The 21,490-nt window shown below is 36.6% G+C and overlaps 1 protein-coding gene and 1 long non-coding RNA gene across 4 annotated transcripts in view; one reads left to right on the top strand and one right to left on the bottom strand.

Moving 5' to 3' along the window:
• Positions 1 to 18,720, bottom strand: part of MATR3 (matrin 3) — a 29,030-nt gene extending 10,310 nt beyond the window's left edge. For 2 of the 3 annotated variants that reach the window (XM_077768731.1, XM_077768732.1), the window contains exons 1-7: positions 18,630 to 18,720; positions 7,773 to 8,862; positions 2,910 to 2,971; positions 1,904 to 1,945; positions 1,464 to 1,576; positions 1,189 to 1,241; positions 203 to 328 (exon numbers count right to left, since the gene is read on the bottom strand). In XM_077768731.1, coding sequence (XP_077624857.1) covers positions 203 to 328; positions 1,189 to 1,241; positions 1,464 to 1,576; positions 1,904 to 1,945; positions 2,910 to 2,971; positions 7,773 to 8,684 — 1,308 coding nt within the window. In that variant the 5' untranslated portion in view covers positions 8,685 to 8,862; positions 18,630 to 18,720. The remainder of the gene's footprint in view (positions 1 to 202; positions 329 to 1,188; positions 1,242 to 1,463; positions 1,577 to 1,903; positions 1,946 to 2,909; positions 2,972 to 7,772; positions 8,863 to 18,629) is intronic. The other variant, XM_077768733.1, reaches the window with a different exon arrangement.
• LOC144235235 (uncharacterized) overlaps positions 18,348 to 21,490 on the top strand; it is a 59,873-nt gene continuing 56,730 nt past the window's right edge. Inside the window, exon 1 of the long non-coding RNA XR_013336167.1 lies at positions 18,348 to 18,720. This is a non-coding gene — a long non-coding RNA (uncharacterized LOC144235235). The remainder of the gene's footprint in view (positions 18,721 to 21,490) is intronic.

The following is a 21,490-nucleotide window of genomic DNA, read 5'->3' as shown; positions in this document are numbered from 1 at the left end:
TTTTATTACCTTCATGCTACTCAACTGTCCATCAGGACTAAAATTTAATATTGCTGACATGCACCAAGTATTTGCTTCTTCCTTTATCACATTCCACATTACTGACTTAAGAATACATTGAGTTCTTCTTCAATACAAGATCATAAAAAAAACCTTTAAGATATATATTAGTAATGAATACTGCACTTATTTCAACTCATACCTCATTAATTTTATTTAGAATCAGATGATTTGAAATGACTCCAAATGGTTCTACCAACTGTAACAGTTGATATCTCAAGTTTTTCCCCCGCTGAAAATCCATGATATGAACAACACGGCTGGTTTCCTATCCATTAGGAAAAAAAAATTCAGTCAAGAGGTCTCTTTAGAATCAAGATGAAAGGACTTTCATAGTCTAAACCAGAACAGATTTAAAAAAAAACTCATATAACATTGTAGAGAACTTTATAAATACACAGGAAGTCAGATGTACTGGAGTATATCTTGAAGGTTCAGAAAACAGACTCTGGACTGGTTTTTAAATAGAATTTTGTGCACATAAGTGAAAAGCAAAATTTGTTACACTCAAGGTGTGATCTCTGTATCATGGGTATATGAAAATGAAAACTTTATCAAGGTCATATAAAAGGCTGGTTATTAAAAAAAATTTTTTTTGAATGTTTATTTTTGAGACAGAGAGAGAGCACGAGCTGGGGAGGGGCAGAGAGAGAGAGAGAGGGAGACACAGAATCTGAAATAGGCTCCAGGCTCTGTGCTGACAGCTCGAACCCAAGGACTGCGAGATCATGACCTGAGCGGAAGCCGGATGTTTAACCAACTGAGCCACGCAGGTGCCCCAAGCCTGGTTATTTTCAAATTATAGCAGTCTTTCTTTAAGANAAAAATAATTAAAAAAGATTTAAAAAATTGTGAAAAAAAAAAAAAAAAAAAAAAAGGGAGGTGGGGGGAAGTGCCTCGGTGGCTCAGTCAGATGTCAGACTTGATTTGGGGTCAGGTCACGATCTCACATTTATGAGATGGAGCCTTTGCGCTGGGTGTGGAGTCTGCTTAAGATTCTCTCTCCCTCTGCCCCTCCCCTGTGCGCGCGCTCTCTCTCAAGGAAAAAAAAAAGTTAAATCACATTTCCCCAAATGTGAGCAAAATAAAAAGAGCAAATAAAGTAAAGTCAAGAGCTTTATTACTGACCACTCTGCCTTTTTGCATGTGTCTTGGTCCTTGCAGGTTCCCATTCCCAGCACCTTTAGGGAGAAGAAGTTATTTTTTCAGTCTTAAAATAGAAAATATGAAAACCGGCCATCTTTCAACATAAGCCAGAGTTTATCACAAATAACAGGAGAACCATGTCTTTTAATGTGATGTTATTTTCTATTAACATTTCAATGAGCCTTCTTTTGCTTCTAATCACTACATTTAATTTTTATGGTAAAAAGTTCAGAGAAGATAATAAATTTTATAATCACCCAGATTTCCTCTTGGTCCAACTGCTGGTCCCCCAAGATGAAATGAGGGAGGTGGAGGTCCCAGAATTCCTGGTGCTGGGTTTGTAGACTGCTGCAACATGAATGGATCACCCCTAGTAATGTGAGACACAAAACACAAAGAATGACTAAGAGGTCCATCAGAAGTAATTAAGACTTACTGTTAAAACATCCCTTTTATGATTGTAATTCCAAACTTTGTAGGCATTTTTATGTGAACTGTGGAAAAAGCTATAATAATAATGTAATAAAAATTACTAACATAGTTTCTAAAGATTCTTTTCACCCACAGTGACTTTTACCAAACTCTCATATTCAATAAAGATATTCATAAGATATGTTGCTTATAAATTTCGAAAGTTTAACCTGAATTCCTTACAATGATCTCCTTTACAAACAACAGCTTAAAATTTTTAACTTACATTGTGTGTCCCGTATCATTGTCAGGATTCCATTCTGGGTAGCTTTAAAGAGACCAGAAAATTAACTTTAAAATAAAACTGTCCTTTTCACAAATAGCCTTGTTTGGCCTTTAAAACAAGAGATTGTTTATTAGTAGAATTATATGAGAGTCTAAGTGTTAGAATATCACAGTTTAAAACATATCATAGATATTTCAAAAAAAAATTTTCAGAACTAAAGGTTACCCCAAATGAGTGAGAATAAACTTGTTCAGTACTGCAAACGTAGGTAATATATGTTGAAGTTTAATTTTTTAATTTATTTGGTAAGTCATAAGTAGGTAAAGTGCTCCATGGAGAACTCGAAATGTGTGTTTACAGGGAAATGAGAACCAACCACAGACTTCCCTTCTCCAATATTAAATACCAGTACCAACTACAGAGGCGGGCTGTGGCACTAGAAAAGAAAAGAAAGCCCCAACAGAGTTAACATATATGGAAACTGACACTCTAGTGAAGAATGGCTACGTATACTGTTTAGGCAGGGACATTCTTTAGGAAACCAATTCCATTCCAGCGGCTTAAATCAGAACCAAAGGTAACTCAAAAGCAAAAAATACATCTTGAAGGACTTTGCTTCACAACTAACTTGTAATTTTTAATGACTTTTCCCCTTCTATATTTTGTATTTTTAGAGCATTAAATTGTTACTGAAAATGTTGCAATCTATTCCACACATCAAAGGCCGTCTTTAAGTCTATTACAATTTCTTTCAATTTGTAGAAAAAGAACCAGTGTTTATTTGCCCTGCATTAATATTAAATAACAAAACACCATTATCACCGCCCTACTATTCCAAGTGAAATTCCAGATCTAAACATTTTGTTTGTAATTAGTAATGCCCGGTCAGTAACTATGCAGTGATAACAATGTAGATATTACAAGCAAATGATGAACTCCCCAAAACCAATCAATGGCTGTTTCTGATTCACGGTATGGATGCTTTAAAGGTATTTCAAAGTCCTACATTTCAAGAAGAAGCTGGCATCGACGACTGTGACTTGCTCCATTGATATGTTGACTCCACTCCTGCAGCAAAGTAAATTAGTAGAATTAACAAAAATAAAGTTAAAATATTTTCATTTGAACCATTCAAATTCTAGGAAGTTTATCTATTTGCAGTATCATAAGCTTTAGAAACACATGACCATTCACTAGTCACAGTAAATTAATTTAAAACCATTTTTCTGAATCCTTGCAGCTTGATCCTGCCCTCAAATACGCCATGCACATTCTTGGAAAAACTGAGTAACTTAGTTAACATACTAACAGACCTGACAGGGAAAAGACAGAGTTAATAAAGATCAAGAATAATAACTGACTTCGACATCAGTTAGACAGTCTAATCTCTGCTGTGGATCAAACTGGATTATATATATATTATTAGACCTGCCTTTATAAAACTCTAAATATGATAAAACATTCATACTTCTACTTTTCTAGAAATGTTATAAATGTGAACAATTAGTTAAAAATAGAATCTTTCATTTTATCCAGCCTTGAGGCATTTTTCAAGTGTATTACAGCCATAAAAAACTAAGATTCAACAGGACTGGCTTTTCTTAAAAAAGAAAAAAAGAAAGAAAGAAAGAAAAAAAACTACAAAAACTTCCCATTTATCAAAAAACTAAACTCCTATTCGATTTCCCAAAAGTAAAGAAGCATATTTCAGGAATGTCTGTTTTCAAATTTTAGAGAAGGAAACATGTTCTTCATTATTTGTGTTCCTCTGTGGTAATTTTGAATTTAAGGGATTAACTTTTGTCCCTATTTTAAGGAAATATACTTTCCTTAGTTAAAAATCCACATATAAATGATCAACATTTTAGACAATAAAAGTTAGGAAAGGTAGACTCTGATGCCAGAGTGCCTAGGTTCCATTCTGAAGGTGGCACTTAGTAGACATGAATCCTTGGTACGTATTATTGAAATTTGCTAGGATTCAACATTCTTTTAGGATTTTGTGAAGTGAATAAATAAAAATAAACTGCTTATCAGAATATTGCCAGGCACGTAAGAAGTGCTCAAAAAAGAAAAAAGTGAACTATCAAAAGCTATCTTATTTTACAATTTCGGCTTTACAAGTATTGTTCTGTAAATTCCCACAAAATGATGCAATTTTTGTAATATCCACAATACCTAATATGTTATACTTGGAACATAAAAACATAGGCAATGTTTTTAAAAGGGGGTCTCACTTAGAGCTGAACTAAAAACAAGAAACCAAATTACAAGATGCCTTCTTGAAAAGCTTCAAAATGGTATTTCTTTAAAAAAAAAAAAAAAAAAGATTTGTATTACAACTGTTTACATACTTCCTCTTCCCTAATGGAATTAACTACAATCCCATTAGAGAAGTATGGATGCTATCTCTCCAAGCTAGACTGTCTTTTAAAAATCATGGCTAATAGCTAAGGAACTTGAAGAAATCTCTCCAGCTGGCTCCACCACCAGTTATTTGGGATATAAAAAGTTTGTACTTGCAAAGCAACAGACCAATGATTACTGGAGGACACTTTAAAATGGCTGTAAGCAAGAGGCACCATAAGTAGAGTTCACAAAATTCACAAGAGGGATTAAATAAATAACTTAGAACTTTCTGGACTAAAAATATTCAGGTTTTATTTAAAATGTCCTTGAGAAATAGTGTACTGGGAGAGGAGTAAAAGTTACCCTATTAGGCACACTTCTAATCACAGGAGATGGAAAGGGTATGTAGTTGAACAGAAAACTATTTATATCCAAACCTCTTTGCTTTTTAAAGGTTCAAATTTATGGTAAAAGTGTGGTTGGTTTTTCAAAGTACTAGAAAGCAGGCCAAGATCAAAGAATCCTTAGGTACCTCCCAAGCTCACCCATTCCTAATCTACACTATGACCCCCATCTTTGGTTTAAGGTGAGGATTAAGAGTCGAAAGGGTTTACAAAAAAACCTGTATCCTTGGATTCTACATTGAGATAATTTTCACATCAGATTAATAAAGAAAAAGGATTCACTTTTTGAATGCAGAAGTTCTGTAGGAAAACTCTATTTTCCTTGATGTCTTTGAGATAGCTAAGTTATACAAAGAAAGGATAATTTGGAGAAGCACTTCTGGAATGGCAGAATCAAGAATAATTTAAGGGCTTCTAGAATAAATACTGACAGGAAAAATGTGAACTCAAGTGACAAGACAGTGAAAAGGCTGTAATGGGTACTTTTCTTTAAGTGAAAGGAATCTGAGGGAAGTTTGAGGTTGTGTAGAAAAGCTACTTGACATTTTAAAATGACCTAGAAAGAAATAAAAGCAACACCATCACTAACGTCATTTAAAATATCAAATGATGACAAATTAGATCACGTTTCTCACCTAAAAGTTTATTTCATAGTAAGATGAAGTTTTGATCATGTAAGCTATTTACTATTACCACTACATGAAAAGAACAGATTTTCCAAGTTATGCAGCAATACCAGAGAGCAGGATGAAATGTTAAAAAAATTTCATTATCTACTTTCACCACAGGAATTTTCTCAAGTTATTGAAATGAGAAAGTACCACAACTAAAGGCAAATAATTATTTTTTCAATAATGCAGATACCCAGAAAACATCAACTACTTTAAAGAAACTAGAATACATTAAGAGAACCCAAGTGCTTAACTTCTTAAAATTGGTTCAATTTACAAATACAGACTTTGTAAATCAATCAAAGAGCCTCAAGTAATTCTTAAATGTTCCCAATACTGTGACAGAATACCAAAACTAGCTAGGGCCTAAGCATTTTTACAAGTTAAAAATACCTCTTGCACTAGGCAGGGTAAGGTTTCATCATGTATTTTCAAGGTGTTCTTTTGTTAAGGTATTCTACAGTTATTTATAAATAATATTGTTCAGGAACTAAAAAGCAGGAAAATTTGGAGAAAAGAATAATCACATGTAGTAACAAACTTTTTCTCTCATTAAAGCCTTCTTGTAGTTTCCTTTTGTGCCACTTTACGGTTTTTTCTATGTGCAAGCAACAAAGGTAAATTACTGCTCAAAGTCAGAACAAGGAGATTTCCAGAAACAGCTCATGATGTATGATGACTCCATTAGCTAAGATTATTTTAAGTCCTTTATAATCAGTGTTATTTGAGACACTGTGACTTGCTATTTTCCTTGGAATTTAGAGATCCTACCTGAGAACACTGATCATATTGTTATTTCTGCAAAAGGCAACAAGTAACAGACAAAAAGGGAGTCACCGAAGTTTTGTGGACCATTTCATTAAATCCACTCCCAGAGTGAAAACTTTATTCAACGTATTTGGAAAAAGACAACACTAAAGATATCAAATAAAATTCCCTTTTTTGAAGGGGTTCTAGGTCTTCAATGAAAATTAACCTATGAATTTAAATTTAGCATTCAGTGTTAATTTATTTTATTTGGATTAGAGATTAAAATCTTCCTTGTTTGTGTTGTAATTTATACATTAATCCAAAAGATTTTTGTATTACAGAAATACATGAATTTACCTAAGAATTAACTTCTTAAAGATACTTTTCAAAGTATCCTGTAAATGCACACATAGTAAGTCTCTTAATTATCTGAGGCAAAAATACGGAAATCCAAATACAGAAAAGGGAGTGATTGGTAATACTTTTAAATAGAATATTAAAACCAAAATCACTCATGATCTATGATTTAGTTTACTCAAAAATCAATAGTCACTAAAAAATGCATTTTAAAGGGATAGATATGAAAAGAAAGTGACCCTTCCAGATGTTACTGTAAAGAAAAAACCCCGTAATTGTAATCATCAAATCAATTTCATGGCAGCAACATGTGAAGTAGAACTATACAGCACATCAGGAAATATAGACGGTCAGAGATCATAGATCAAGCTAGTGGAGTGCTATACCGTTGACTTTTAAGTCAACTGCACTGTATATAGAAAAAAAAACCCTCAGTGAGAATAAGTAACATTGAAAACATTCAAAGAGAAAGGACAACATATTTAAAAGGGTATTTTAAAAAAGCTCCCATTTTGCTGGATGTGATAATTAAAGCAAAGGAGAATTAGATATATTTATTTTTTATTGCTCAAATGACTAAACCAGAAGTCTAAGCCTAGTCAGAAAAAGAATATACTTATGAGGAACGTAGAGCAGGATACTGCAGTAGTTGATTTTTCCAAGTCTCTAAAGGGACAGATGCAACATGGGATAATAAAAAGTGAGTTTTGAAGCATGTTTAAGAAAGTTGTGGAAAAGGAGAAAAAAAATGATGAAAAATTTCAGTCATAGTATGAGAGTTTGGGTTAAAGGGAAATTAAAAAAGAAGAATGAACTAATCTAAAATATGAAACATACTGAAACAAACACCAGGGCTCTACATTAACTCTTTCCCTGTAGCCACAGATAAGGAAAAAAAGAGAATTGTTCAAGAATACATCTTTACTACATACAAATCAGCAATCAAGACAGATGGAGAGCTGAAATCTAGCATCCTGAATGGCAGAGCACATTGACTGCAAAAAAAAGAAAAAATACTTAAAACAATTCAACAAAGCAGACAAAAAACCTGCTTAAATATATGATTAAGAAGAACATATTGATGCCAAAAACCAACAAGATAATTCCAGTGGATGACAGCTTTGTGGCCAGAAGTAATCTAGGCAGATTGTATTAATGTAAAGCCCTGGTTTAATGCTCAAAAACAATTACTTTCCAAATAAAGTATTCTCAAAAGTATAAAAATTCTCGATCAACTCAGTGTCACCAGACTACAGAACTAGAGTAAAAGATATAGGTAAATACAGAATAGGCACTACAATGTAAAAGAAATTAGAAGTATCTGTTGCATTAACTCACCTTATTAGAATGAACTGGCAAATCACATATAGAGCACAGATGGGGATAACCCTTCGGTAAGAGTCCATGGAAGTCTTCAATATTGCTACTTGGAGGAGCGCCCCTCTTTTTCTCAAAGAGAGATCTCTCTTGTAAGGGGCCAGGACCACGTCCCATTCTCTCATACTCACTGTCAAATTTATGATAGTTATGCGAGGTCTCACCAAAAAAAGAATCATCCCTACACCTTTCTCCATCTCTTAATCTGTCATCTTCATAATCCATTCTGTCATAATAACCAGATTCTTGAGAACGACTTCCATGGTCATAATCAAGCACTGGGTTGAGACTAGGACCACGATCATCAAAACTATCTCTTCTAAAGTGCCTTTTTTCTTCCCAATCATCCCTAGGTACTCTGTATGGTGGTTCCCGTGTAGCAGATCTGCCATCTCTACCATAACTCAATGTAGGGCCTTCTTCAGTTCTCCTCCTTTTAAGCTGTAGAAGGATTTGGGGCAAATTCTCAGGAGTAATCTTGTCCTCTGGATAACGACTCAGTTCATCTAAGTCTCTAGCAGACAGACCAAAGCTGGCCAAAATGTTACTGGCCTGGTCTGCATCTCCGCGGTGTTGAGAAGACAAAGGGAGTGGACCTCTACTTCCAATGTTAAATATAGACTGCAAATTATGGGAAGAAGTACTAGCAGAAGACAGTGCACTATGAGCTCCTTGTTGATTCAATGAAGAACTCATTCCAAGATTCATTAAACTAGCAAGGCGTGCAGTACCCTGGTTCATCCTTCCAAGAGATGCTGGCATACTTAAAGACTGGGTAGCAGCAGCAAGAAGGCCTATTCCTGCTGCAGACAGGTCACGCCCATGACCCTGTGAGTCCCTACCGAGAGATGACTGCTGGAATGACTTGGACATTGTAGAACTATCTCTTGTCTAGTTTATAGACTTAAAAAAAAATTTTTTTTAAAGATGGCCAAAAAGAAAGCTCAAACTAGCAAACTAGGTTAACTTTGCTTCAAAAAATGGTAACGCCAAGAAAAAGGATCAATAAGGACTGTAGAATCTTCTTCAAGCTGAGAACCAGCAGACAACTCTGTAGAAAAATAAGCAATTTTAGTCATAAATCCCTTTAAGTAGATGCTGTTTTTTTTTTAGAAAAAAAAACTTATGCATCATGTTGATTAAAAAAAAAACATTTAAGATCTCAAACTTACAAGGAATTTATTACATATCTTAAACAGATTCCAGATGTATGCAGAGCCTGCATATAGATATTTAAAAAGTCTTTCACGCTAAAGTTTATTAGAGGGAATTTCATACTGAATTTAAAAACATTTCAATTGAAGGATTAGATGTCTGAGCACATCAAAATTTCAATAAAAATATAGATGGGTCTCTTCTTTTGGAAGAATAAAAATACACCCTATAATATGATGTTTAAGTTCCAGGAAAAGACTAAAAATAAACAAAAAACCAAGGTCAGCAAGTCAAAGATGAATCAGTTGTATTCTGCTTTAGAAAATGAGACCTATTTATTACTATCAGAAAGAACCAAGTAAATCACAAGTAAATGAAGCTTAAGTGTCAAGTACCTAGTATAAGATCTAAGACCAAACATAATAGTTGAGACCTTTATGCAAAATCAATTTGAGGTAAAGACAGATGTGAAGGAAAATAAGTGACTTCCTACTTTAAGGATTTCTGCACAAATTTAAGCCATATAACTAACTGCCTTCTTAATGTTCATCCTCTATCAGGCAGTGCATATTTCATTTCTAATCTTAAAAAAGTAAGGAGAACTAAGTATGGTCAATGTAGAAATAGGAGAACTCCCAAGAAAAAACCCAGGTACAGGAAGTACAGGTGATTTAAAGAAGTGAAATCCCCACCTAAGTTAGCATCCATCAAAGCTCATTTAATATTCAGGGCTACAGAACCTCCAGAGCTCAAAACAGATAAAAATGAAAATGATATTGTGCTTATATAGATTTCTATTAACTTTTCACAAGAACAGCCCAATCACCTGGAAATTTTAAATTCTGAACACAATCTTCCAAGATATGTTTCTGGATGAAATTAACTTTCATTATCTTCCTTAAATCATTATTTTATCTCAGAAATTATTACAGAGGAATTTGCAAAGCATTTACAAATGATTCTCATGAAATATCAAATGATGTACATAACAATTGTTCTTGATGAAACAATTTTCTATAATCAACTATACACTGATGTTAACTCTTAAGTTGTCAGCTACATAATTCTATTAAGAAGCATTGCTTTGTAAAGGTTCATACATTTGATCACTCATACACATAAGCACTGGTGGTTTAATATGTTAAACTTTACTACATTAAAAACTGGGCAATATTCCAATAGTTACAAGTCTATTATGGGACCAATTCCACCAAAAACCCAATAAAGCAAGGAAACACTGGACATAAAGTGGTAGAGAAGTATAAAATAAAGTTGCAGGCAAGACTTTACAAAAAGATGTCACAAAGTTAAAAAGACATAAATGCTATCAGAGGTGACTGGAATTACATAAGATGTTTTTTGCACACCAAGAAAGATGAAATTGAGGAAAGATACTAAAGAAACTAGTTCTAGATGAGACCTACTATATAAACTGCTTTAAGAATAATAAAATAAAGACCAAGAGTTAAGTGGACTTTTTCGGATGACAGTTTATTTGGTACATCTTATAAATACCATACAGGATGGCAGTTGAAATACTGTGTAAACATTAGTAGGACCCTCTAAATTTTCACGTATACTTTAAAAGATCAAAACCATTAGAGGGTTTTTCAAAATCAGTATTTTAAAGTATCCACATTACTATTATTTTGTCCTTCATTTATAGCCAAAGCTGTGTAATATAGGAAAGTCAGTTGTCTTTTTGTTTGTTTTAAAGAACTATTCCTTTCCCTTAGGGAAAGTATAAAATAGTATTAATGAATCTGTAAAAATTTAATTGATCACACTTTAAAGAAATAATTGTTAGATTACAAATATCTCAATTACTTTTCTTTGTAGCATATATGAAAAGGGTAGATCTGCAAAAAGGAAATGTTGAGAAGGTAGAAGATAACCTTAAGACAAAACAGAAAATGGATGTCAGAAAAACTCAGAAAAAGAGCAAGACAAACAATGTAAATCCCATGACAACTTGTAATCTCTTAAGAATAACCTTAATATTTTTGAGACTCAGAGTTTCAACTTAAATGCAGCCCCACACAAGGACGTGAGAACATTTTAAGTGAAAAGTGACTGAAGTCAGACTTTTGACTGAAACAGAGATAATCCAATTCTTAGCTTTTAAAACTTAGAACAAAGAAACAGAAATCACACATGACAGCACTGTTCAAAAAGCTCTTATGAAAACAGTTCCTTTAATATCTTTGGTCAGTGGGGATAAAATGACAAATCATTTTAAAAGGCTAATTTAAGCAAGACCTACTGCCTATTAAAGTCAGCACAACACTGAGATGTTCACTAAATTAATTTTTTTTTAAATTTTTTTTTAAAATGTTTTTATTTATTTCTAGGAGAGAGAGAGAGAGAGACAGTGTGAGCAGGGGAGGGTCAGAGAGAGAGGGAGTCACAGACTGAAACAGGCTCCAGGCTCTGAGCTGGCAGTCAGCACAGAGCCCGACGCGGGGCCCGAACCCACGAACCGCGAGATCATGACCTAAGCGAAAGTCGGACGCTTAACCGACTAAGCCACCCAGGCGCCCCTAAATTAAGCTTTTTAAAGGTTAGCTTATTGTACTGCTATATCTTTTCCCCTTAATTGCAAATTACCTTTTCATAGTATGCTACAGTAGAAGTTTAAAGTAGTTAGAAAGAAGTAATCTAGAATATAATGTTAATGCCCATCAATGCAAAAAAACATTTCCTCCCCAAAAAGAGCAGTGCCTCTACCCTAAAATCAGGAAACTGCATTTAAATAAAAAGAGTAATTTAAATAATTAACCCAGAATGTTTTAAGCCTAGTTCATGATCTAAGTGTTAACAATTCTAGTAAAAATGTTAACTTCGTTTTCAACATCTAAACAGCTGTACGTATGGTTAAGTTTCACTTACTAACATTCAACTGTCCGCATTCTATGAATAGCCATCTTTATTAGATTTACTTTAGCTCATGATGAGAGAAGGAAATAACTGTTTCACATCTAGATTTCCTAAGTAAAATAATAATTTCTTTTTAGTCCTATTATTCATTCTTTCAAAAGGGTTATTTTGCAAATTTACTAAAATGAGCATAAGGGGTCTTTAGTTCTTTAAAACATAGAAAAAACCTTCAACTTCTAAGTTCAAAATTTTTAAATGCTAGGTTTTAAAAATATCTAACTACTACCATATGGAACCTTAGCTATATTCTCAATTCTGTGAAATAATCACTTCTTTAAAACTAATTTTAGAGGCACCTGGGTGGCTCAGTCAAGCGCCCGACTTCGGCTCAGGTGATGATCTAACGGTCTGTAGGTTCGAGCCCTCCATCGGGCTCTGTGCTGACAGACAGCTCAGATCCTGGAGCCTGTTTCAGATTCTGCATCTGCCTCTCTCTCTGACCCTCCCCTGCTCACGCTAGCTCGCGCTCTCTCAAATAAATAAAACATTAAAAAATTTAAGAAAAAAGTAATTTTAACACATGTATAATCCTAAAAGCTTGCAGACATACTCGGGAAAAGACAACCTTTATATTAGCATTATTTTAACCTTTTAATCTTACAAAAACTAGAAACAACAGCTAGAAAACTGTAGCTTCTTAGAGTATCTCTCCCCTTCTGAATTAAAAACACAAAAGAGTATAAGAAATTTTCTTCTATGAAAACCAAACACCCTTGTGATGTTAAATAATTCATGTGAAATATGCCAAATATGTTTAAGTTAGTAACCAACAACACCAACACAGCAAAAATATCCCAACTGTGTCACCAACAGATGGCAGCTACATTTCACTAAGAAGCATCGTTTCGAAAGATAGCTGCTTAATTTTTATCAATCACACAGAAGCATGGATTCCTGTGGTCAGAATTTTTAAACCAAGCACCTGACTCATTTCCAATTATAGCACAGGAATAGGCTAATTATTCCCTATTTAAAAGTTTCTTATTTTATAACGGCCTTATAATTCACTAGCAGTTTTTATTTCAAAGTTAGTAATTTTTCATTCTAATGTTAGTTCACATCTCTATATATTTTAATAGATTTTCTAATTTGTATCTCATTTAAGGGTTTTTTAAAAAAAAAAAAAATAAGGGCACCTGGGTGGCTCAGTCAGCTAAGTGTCTGACTTTGGTTCAGGTAATGATCTCATGGTTCATGAGTTTGAGCCCCGTATCAGGCTCCATGTTGACAGCATGAAGCCTATTTGAGAGTCTCTTTCTACCCCTCTCCCACTCATGCTTGCCCTCCTCTCAAATAAACCGTAAAAATACACAAATAAATGGATTTTAGGGGCACCCAGCTAGTTCAGTCAGTAGAGCATGCAATTCTTAATGTCACAGTCATGAGTTCAAAACCTACATTGAGCGTAGAACCTACTTAAAATAAAAAATATATATAAAAGAATGGATTTTAATATCTGAGGAGCTATATTCCATCTTTTACAGAGAGGGCTTGAACCACTTAAAACCTTATAATCCGTGGTTCTTTAGTGCCACAATCTCACTTTAGTATAGCTTACCTTTGAGTGACTTAAAAGGTTTTTATAAAGTAAAATGCACTAGTAACCATAAAATTCTTAGGAAGTAAAATCATTGCTCTATTCATTTTTGTGTAAAGCAGTAACTATGAGCCTCATCGTACAATAGGTTAAAAATATAAATTGTAGTGCTGAGAAGGTTGAAAAACCAGTATTAACCTTTTAAAGATCCTTTATGATTATCATTCTGAATCCATTTTAGAGACTGGATTCAACTTCTAGCCCACTTCTTGATCCTTAGGCTAATGATAAAAGTGTGTGTTGCAAAGTGCCTCCAGCTGCTATACTAGAAAATGTTAATTACGAGGGATTCCTATTCAGGCTTGGAATATTCTTCTTCCTCCTAAACTTAAAATTTTTTCCTAGCAACTTTCAATCAGACTTTTATTTTCAGATTAAAGCAATACAGGATAGAAAGTTATTCCATTTACCTAATGTTTTGGACTTGATTTTGGTAACAGCTTACTTTTTCCTTCTACTTAAATGCAAAATGAGGGGCGCCTGGGTGGCTCAGTCGGTCAAGGGTCAACTCTGCATTTCTGCACAGATTGACCTCCCACATCACTACATGCTGACACTGAAGGGCGCACTTGGGATTCTCTCTCTCCCTGGTCTCTGTGCCTGTCCCTGGCTTGCACTTTCAAAATAAATAAACTTAAAAAAATAAAAAGAAAAGGAGCAAAACAAATGGTTTTCTTCAAGCTGCCACTGTGTACTGAGGATTTTTCCTCCACTCACTTTATGATCTATCCTCTTAGTTTTCACAAACAGTTGTACAACTCTTTGATTTGGTATATACTGAGATTTTTGGAGCCCAAATACCTTGATTTGAAAGCTAGTTCTAGTACAAAATAGTTGACTTTGAGCAGGTCACTTAACTTTTCTTTCTGGGAAAGAAAACAATACCCATTTCACAAGGCTGTAAACATTTTATAAAACACAATGGTTTCTGGCACATGGTTAGCACGATAGTAATCATCTACTTTGATGTAATCTCACCAATGAGAAAAACTTTAGATGAAAAAGGACTGACCCAAAGACATAGCAATAAAGAGCTTACAAACCTTTCCTGTGCACTGTACTCTCCATTTCACCTCAACTTTAGCATCTCATTCATTTCTATTCAATGCTGAAATTCGTATTTGAATTTTACTACTGAAACATATGTAAACTTAAAAAGACACCATATTTAAAGACTGGTAGTCATCTACACAACATTGAAGAAAAGCAGATGCTGGAGGAAGTGAACAAATTAACCCTCCTCTTCCTTCTCTATTGCCAATCTACCTTTAAATTATCCCCTCAGCCTTCAAAACACCCTTGGCCTTTCTGCCATAACCTTACTGAAGAGCCTCAGTCCTCCTTTTTATATTAGAACAATTTTGTTTAACTTTGTTTAATGTTTATTCGAGGACCAGGGGCAGCAGAGACACAGGATCTAAGTGGGGCTCCCACGATGACAGCAGAGAGCTCGATGCTGGGCTTGAAACCACAAACCAAGATATCATAACCTGGGCTGAAATTGGGAGACTTAACTGACTGAGCCACGCTCAGTCCCTAAAACAAAATGTTTGAGTGTCCCTAAAACAAAAATGTTAATTAAAAAAAAAATTAAACTTATGATTTCATTGCTACTTAATATAAATTTTAATTACAAAGTCTTGAGCCTTATATATGCACAGAACATCAAAGCTCGATATATAGCTGGAAATTATATGGAAGCTGCATCACATCAAAGGTACTCCATCTACTCATATCAGCCACAGTAATTATATTTAAGTCAGGAAGGATAACATAGCAGTTTATTATGACTCCTATTTACTACAAGTTTATATTTATGCTTATAACAGATACATGCTGCAGTAAGTCAAAAGCTAAACTAGTGAACTTTAAAAACCATTGGCTGTTCTGTTCTAGTTTTAACATCCATTAAAACTGACTACATGTAAATTTTTCTAAATAATTTCAGAATTCTCAATCCTAATGATTCAGCAAGGCGGCCCGATATATAGCTAAAAATTATATATTACAGAGCTTTGTTTCTTTGAACAGTGCTATCCTTGGAATAACTATGTGTATGTGAAAAACAAAACAAAACCTGCAAAACTACACTGTCTACAAACCTTCTACCCCACTCTCAACAAACTCAGTACTGTCCAACCCAAAGTCAAGTCCACTCAGAACCTGTTGCCTCAAGTGCACGACAGTTTTAATACAACTCTAAAAAAATTATGTATTAAAAAAATATGTATATTTAAAAGTATCTTATAAAAAATATACTAAGAGTAACATCTAACAAACCATTCCCCAATTCTTTTGTTTTGATCCTTCTTAAAATAGTTTAATGGCTGCACTTTACATTGCAACCTAATTACCATCAGTCTCCATAAAGGTAATATTTTTACATAAAGATACGTTCGGATTCCTCCATTTCTCTACACATAATAACCAGAGTATCTTACATAATAAACACTACTTTTTTGTCACTTCTGAATACTCTGCACTTCAGACTTCAAGAAGCTGGCTCACTTTTATCTCAATTCCCCTCAAAAATACATGAGGCCCTAAAAAAACAAAACAGAAGGTATTGGTCTTTTAAGCAGTCTGTCTGTGTACAAAAATAGTTTCACCACCCTCCCCATACAAAAATAAGTGTAATTTACTGTGGAAATTTCAGAAAAAATATAAATCACCCATAAAGCTAATACCAACATTCAGAACGAACACATTTTGGTACATATCTATTTTTACACTTATTCCTAAATTCCTTTAAAAACCAACAAAAAGTATATTTGGGATCACCAGAATTTAATTATTTTCTTTCCAAGTAATATTATATACCACCATTTCCCCATCATTATTCTCCTGTTTAGGCATCCTTTTTAAAAGCTACATAAATTTCCTTCTGATTGGCCCACTGTAATTAGGAGATCTCTAAGTGTTCCGTCTTTCAGATTTTGGTAAGCTTAATAATGGAGAGTAACATTTATATGCACATATCTTTTACATACTATTTTCTTAGAATAAATATAATCCTTCCATTTTTAAGCCTATTTATTAAAATGTAAGACTGAATCAAGTATCCAATCAAGATAGCATTCTAGAATAAACCCGCAGCACTGCCCCTCTTTGATTACGATTACCTCCACCTCCTTGGGCTTTCTTATCTCATAAAATTACAGATTTGAATTACATTATATTTCTAATAAAGTCATGTAACACTATTTACTTACATTCCTCAATTTGTTTACCTATCAGTAGCAGACTTGGATTATTAGCGTTTACGCTTCCCTAAACGTGTTAATAAAATGAGTTCTGTCTAAAGATTCTTTTAACGTACATAGTGATCAGGTCAAGATTGGTTAAATCCTTTCCAATTGGTTCAAAAGGCTATGTAAAGGCAACTTCACTTACACATAGCTAAGAAAGGAGTTATGTGACGATGATAAAGGGAAAATTTCTTCTCTGTGTAAAACACACACTCGTGTTATAACCATATAAATATGAAGTTCAAGGGAAGAAATGTAAATTTAAAGCACTTCACCAACAGCTTCTGGCTAAAGATCTTTTCCCAATCTTACATAACCAACCAGATCATTTAGTACTTCAATTGTGTTCCAATTTCAACTTTGCAAAAACATTCCGGTGAAGTGCAGAAGGCGTACAGAGTGTTTACGTAACAACAACAAAACTCTCCACTTTCATTTCTATGACAATATTACCGTTGAAAAATTATGACGACAGACTGCGCATATGACTGAGCCATTGACTCTTCCAAAGGATATTTTCAACCTTTTAGGAAAATACTCTCAAATAGAAAATTTCCGCGGAATACAACTGTTTCAATTTAACTGGGAGAAAACCGTCTCTCATGGACTTCTTAAACATTTTAAAACCAAGCTCTAGTCAACACACAGAACGCAGCATCCAGACAAAATCTCATGACTAAGACCTGGGAATCAACGACTCTCACATTATTCCAGCGCGCTTGAAGACTAGAAATTTCGGAATCGCCATAACGTTCTAGAAATATCTGGCTAGAAAACTGTAACTGATCCAATAAGAATATTCCACAGAACAGGAAAAACATCTAGAATTCTTCCATTGGCAAAAGGGAAAAGTCCCTGTAAAACACCGATCAAGGCACAAAGCTAGCAATGAAAAGAACAACGATGCACCGACTACACCACGGTACTCCAAACCCTTTGTCTGGAAACCGGAAGGTCCCACAACATACGATCCTCTAGATGAACGGAGACTGACAGTATTTTAATTGAGACGAGAAAATATGAGGGGACTCTCTAAACAAGCACAAGTATCTTGGCTCGCAGCCTACTGCAGAAAGCTTTCTCCACGACGCAATACGAAAAACAAGCGTTAACGTTTCATTTTTCGGCCATTTTTACACGATGGGGGTGGGGAGGAATTGTTTGAGGTCCGGCTAAAATCCCGCGCGCATGTGTGTGGGCGGGGGACAGGGAAGTCTTAGGGGGCGCTATGAAGCGATGGGCCAAGAGCAGAGGGAAGGCCGTGAACCAAGAGAATAAAGAAACGCTGTTCAAACGGCTAAGCTTTTCAGAGTCTACGAAATCCTCCATTTTGCGACACATTTTAAGGGGCAAACGGAAAAAAAAAGCAAATACTTATCTGGGGCTGGCCCTATTCCAAGACTTCTCTGCTTTAACTATTCTCCCCAAACGACAGGCCCCCAGTGGACAATCAGTCCCTCGGGCCTCGAGCGCTCCTCCCTTCGCCTCAGCGCTGCAGTCCGCGTGTAACGGGCTCGTCGTCCCGCCCCCGCCCACAGCAAGCCAAAGACGCGGGAAGCTCGGCCGATCAACTGCCTTCGGCGCCCCCTGCCCCTCCCGCCGCACCCTGGGCCCTTGGCTGGCCACACGTCTCCCCCCGGGACCGCTCACCTCCACCGCCCGAGGAGGCTGGTTGCGCCGCCACTGCGCTCCTAACATGGCGGCCGCCGATCAGGCGGCTCACATACGCAGCGAGGAGGGAGGCAGAGCGGGCGAGCGGGAGCGAGCAAGAAAGGCGCGCCGCCGGCTCCCCGCGGCCCCTGTCGCCGTCGCAGCCTCCTCCCGGCGGACGCGGGGAGCCCCCGGCCACCCCACCCCGATTCTTACCCGCTTTACGCCTACCTTAAGGAAAGGGAGAGGAAAAAGGAGAGATACCTCTCTCCTAGCAAGCGGGACGCGGAGGCTCCCACAATCCTCCGCAGCAACGGCGCTGGTAAGAGGTGGCAGCAGCGGCTGCAAGAACAAACCCGCTCTCGCGAGAGAGTTCGTCCACACTCCACCCCCTTTCGGGTCTCGTTTCTGAGCGCGCCAAGCCCCTCCTACTCAGTGAGCGTATACCGCTCGCGCCTTCGATGGCGGTCGTTGTTCTCTAATTCTGGAGCCCGCCTGTGGCGGGAAATGGATAGAGAATCACAATTTACAGGTTCGAGTCCCGTTTCCCAAAAAGGCTTTCCCCCAACCCTTTAACTGCATGATGCAAAATTTAAATACGGGTATGCGTTAGAAGCGAGTCGCAGGAGCCACTAGGTTAGGCCCGATTTCTATTGTGATTATTCTTTCAGTATTTGCCAAAGAGTAATAGCAAGTGCCAGGCGAGCGAACCCATGCCATTTTGGTTGGTTTTTAATCTCATTAATTACGTGGAGGGTCATCCGGTGGTGGATAGCGAACTCAGCCCATCGGAAATGCCGCCGCCGCCACTTCGAATTTGACTACATGTAAGACAATCCTGAGGCTGATGGAGGTTCCCGAATTGCATGTGAAAATCCTGAGGCAGACTGAAATTGCTGGTGAAGCTGGAGTTAAGGGCCGTTTCCCTGGGTTTTCAGATTTAAATGCAAAGGGACAGGCACCTGATGCCTGTGGTAAATTCGTGAATGTAAATACTAATTAATAGCACAAAATTTTAAAATCTTGAGTATGCTGAATCAGATTTGCATCTTTGAAAAATCATTCAGGGTCCTCTGTGAAGATAGTGGAGAGGGCAAAGATGAAGACCAGAGACCAGTAGAAAATTGAAGAGTAGTTTAGGACAGAACTTAGCTCTTGTGAATGACAGAATATGCAAGTTGAGGGAGGGAAGGGTCATAGATGAATGACAACTCTATGGTTAACAGTGCTATTAAGTGGCACTGGAAGAGTACCAGGAGGGGAGGCTTAAGATGTTTGGCATCAATTTTAAAGGTGTGGCATTAATGGGTCTTGACATCATGGGAAAAAAGTGTGGGTTACTGGCACACTTCAGTTAATGTTATAAATGAAGCAATGAGATTTGAAAGATAAGTTGGAGATGGTCCAGTGAAAAGAGAGACCTTAGGACCTTGAAAAACTAACTAGGTAGAGCTGAATGACAAAGGAGACGAAGTGAATACAGAGGTAGGGAAAAAACCAAAAAGGTTTGGGAAGAGTAGGAAGCTACACAAATTGTACTGCTTTAACAGCCAAAATACTTAAAGGACCAAGCCATCAACAGGGTCAAATGCTATCCACAGGGAAGACTAGGACTAAAAATATCAACAAAAAGTTTAGCAACATGAACATCATTCTTAACATGGACTTGTTTCCAGTAAAGGGGGAGAGGAAGTCTGCCTGTGAATACTGAATGTATTGAAACAGGAAGATGGAAACTACCCCATGCAGAAAAGGTTTGGCTATTAAGAGACTGGAGAAAGCAGGGTTGAATTTTTCGTTTTAGTACTGAGAGTCTTGAGCACAACTAAACTGTTGGCAGGAATGGAGCCTCCTGGGTGGCTCAGTTGGTTTAAGTGTCCGACTCATTTCCACTCAGATCATGATCTAAGTTTGTGGGGTCAAACCCTGCATCAGGCTCTGTGCTGACAGCTTGGAGTCTGCTTGGGATTTTCTCTCTGCCCTCCCCCACTCACGCTCTTTCTCAAAATAAACTTAATGTTTTTATTATTGAGAGACAGAGCATGAGCATGGGAAGGGCAGAGAGAGGGGGAGACACAGAATCCCAAACAGGCTCTGTACTGGACAGGGCTTGGTGAGATCATGACCTGAAGCAAGATCAAGAGTTGGACTCTAACCTACTGAGCTACCAGGTGTCCTAAAAAGAGTAACTTTCTTTTTTTCCCCTTTAATGTTTTATTTATTTCTGAAAGAGAGAGAGAAAGAGACAGCATGGGCAGGGGAGGGTCAGAGAGGGAGGGATACAGAATCTGAAACAGGGTCCAGGCTCTGAGCTGGCTGTCAGCAGTCTGACGTGGGGCTCGAACCCACAAACCGCGAGATCATGACCTGACCTGAAGTTGGACGCTTAACCGACTGAGCCACCCAAGTGCCCCTTAAAAGAACATTTAAAAAAGGTTTTCAGGAAGGGTATTTTAGTAAAAGGATCCAGATAAAAGGAGACAGGTCTTTATTTTAACAGGAGGCATGGAGAGAATCGTGTGGAGTTTTCATTAGATTTGGTGGAAGACTTGGGAATTATAGTCAGGGGACTTCAATTTTGTGACTAAGTCTTCTTTGAGGACTAGAATCAAACAAGAGAAACTTTCAAATAGCCATGAAGAGTGGAACGGCAATCCCACATTTCCATGTATGCTGTATAAATGAAGAACTGAGTAAGTGATGTTTAAGCCAACTAGGTAATTTGGGGGGGATCCTAATTCTTCAGTGAATCTTGTATCTTCCTTCCATTCAAACCATATCTGCTTTCTAAGTGGTGAGCCTTTGATTCCAACAAAGGCTAAGACTCCCCTTTGTTATTTCCAGCCCTTAGATGAAACAAGAGGCTCTCTCCTTATGGAGAAACATGAATGCATGTTAGCACTAAGATACACACTTACCCATGCTTTTGTGTAAGGCTGTAATGCCACCTGGTGATTGCACAGAGAAGAAAAATCAAACTTTTCCATTGAGTATTTATTGAAGGTCTGATTAATGGCTCATCAGCAAAGACACATTGGAAACCAAACTTAATACAAGGTTTCAGCTTATCAAATACCTGTTTCATGAAGGAC

The sequence above is a fragment of the Crocuta crocuta genome, unplaced genomic scaffold, assembly GCF_008692635.1.
Source record: "Crocuta crocuta isolate KB4526 unplaced genomic scaffold, BGI_CrCroc_1.0 scaffold64, whole genome shotgun sequence".
NCBI classification, from domain to species: Eukaryota; Metazoa; Chordata; class Mammalia; order Carnivora; family Hyaenidae; genus Crocuta; species Crocuta crocuta.
This window is presented reverse-complemented; position numbering and strand designations above follow the sequence as displayed.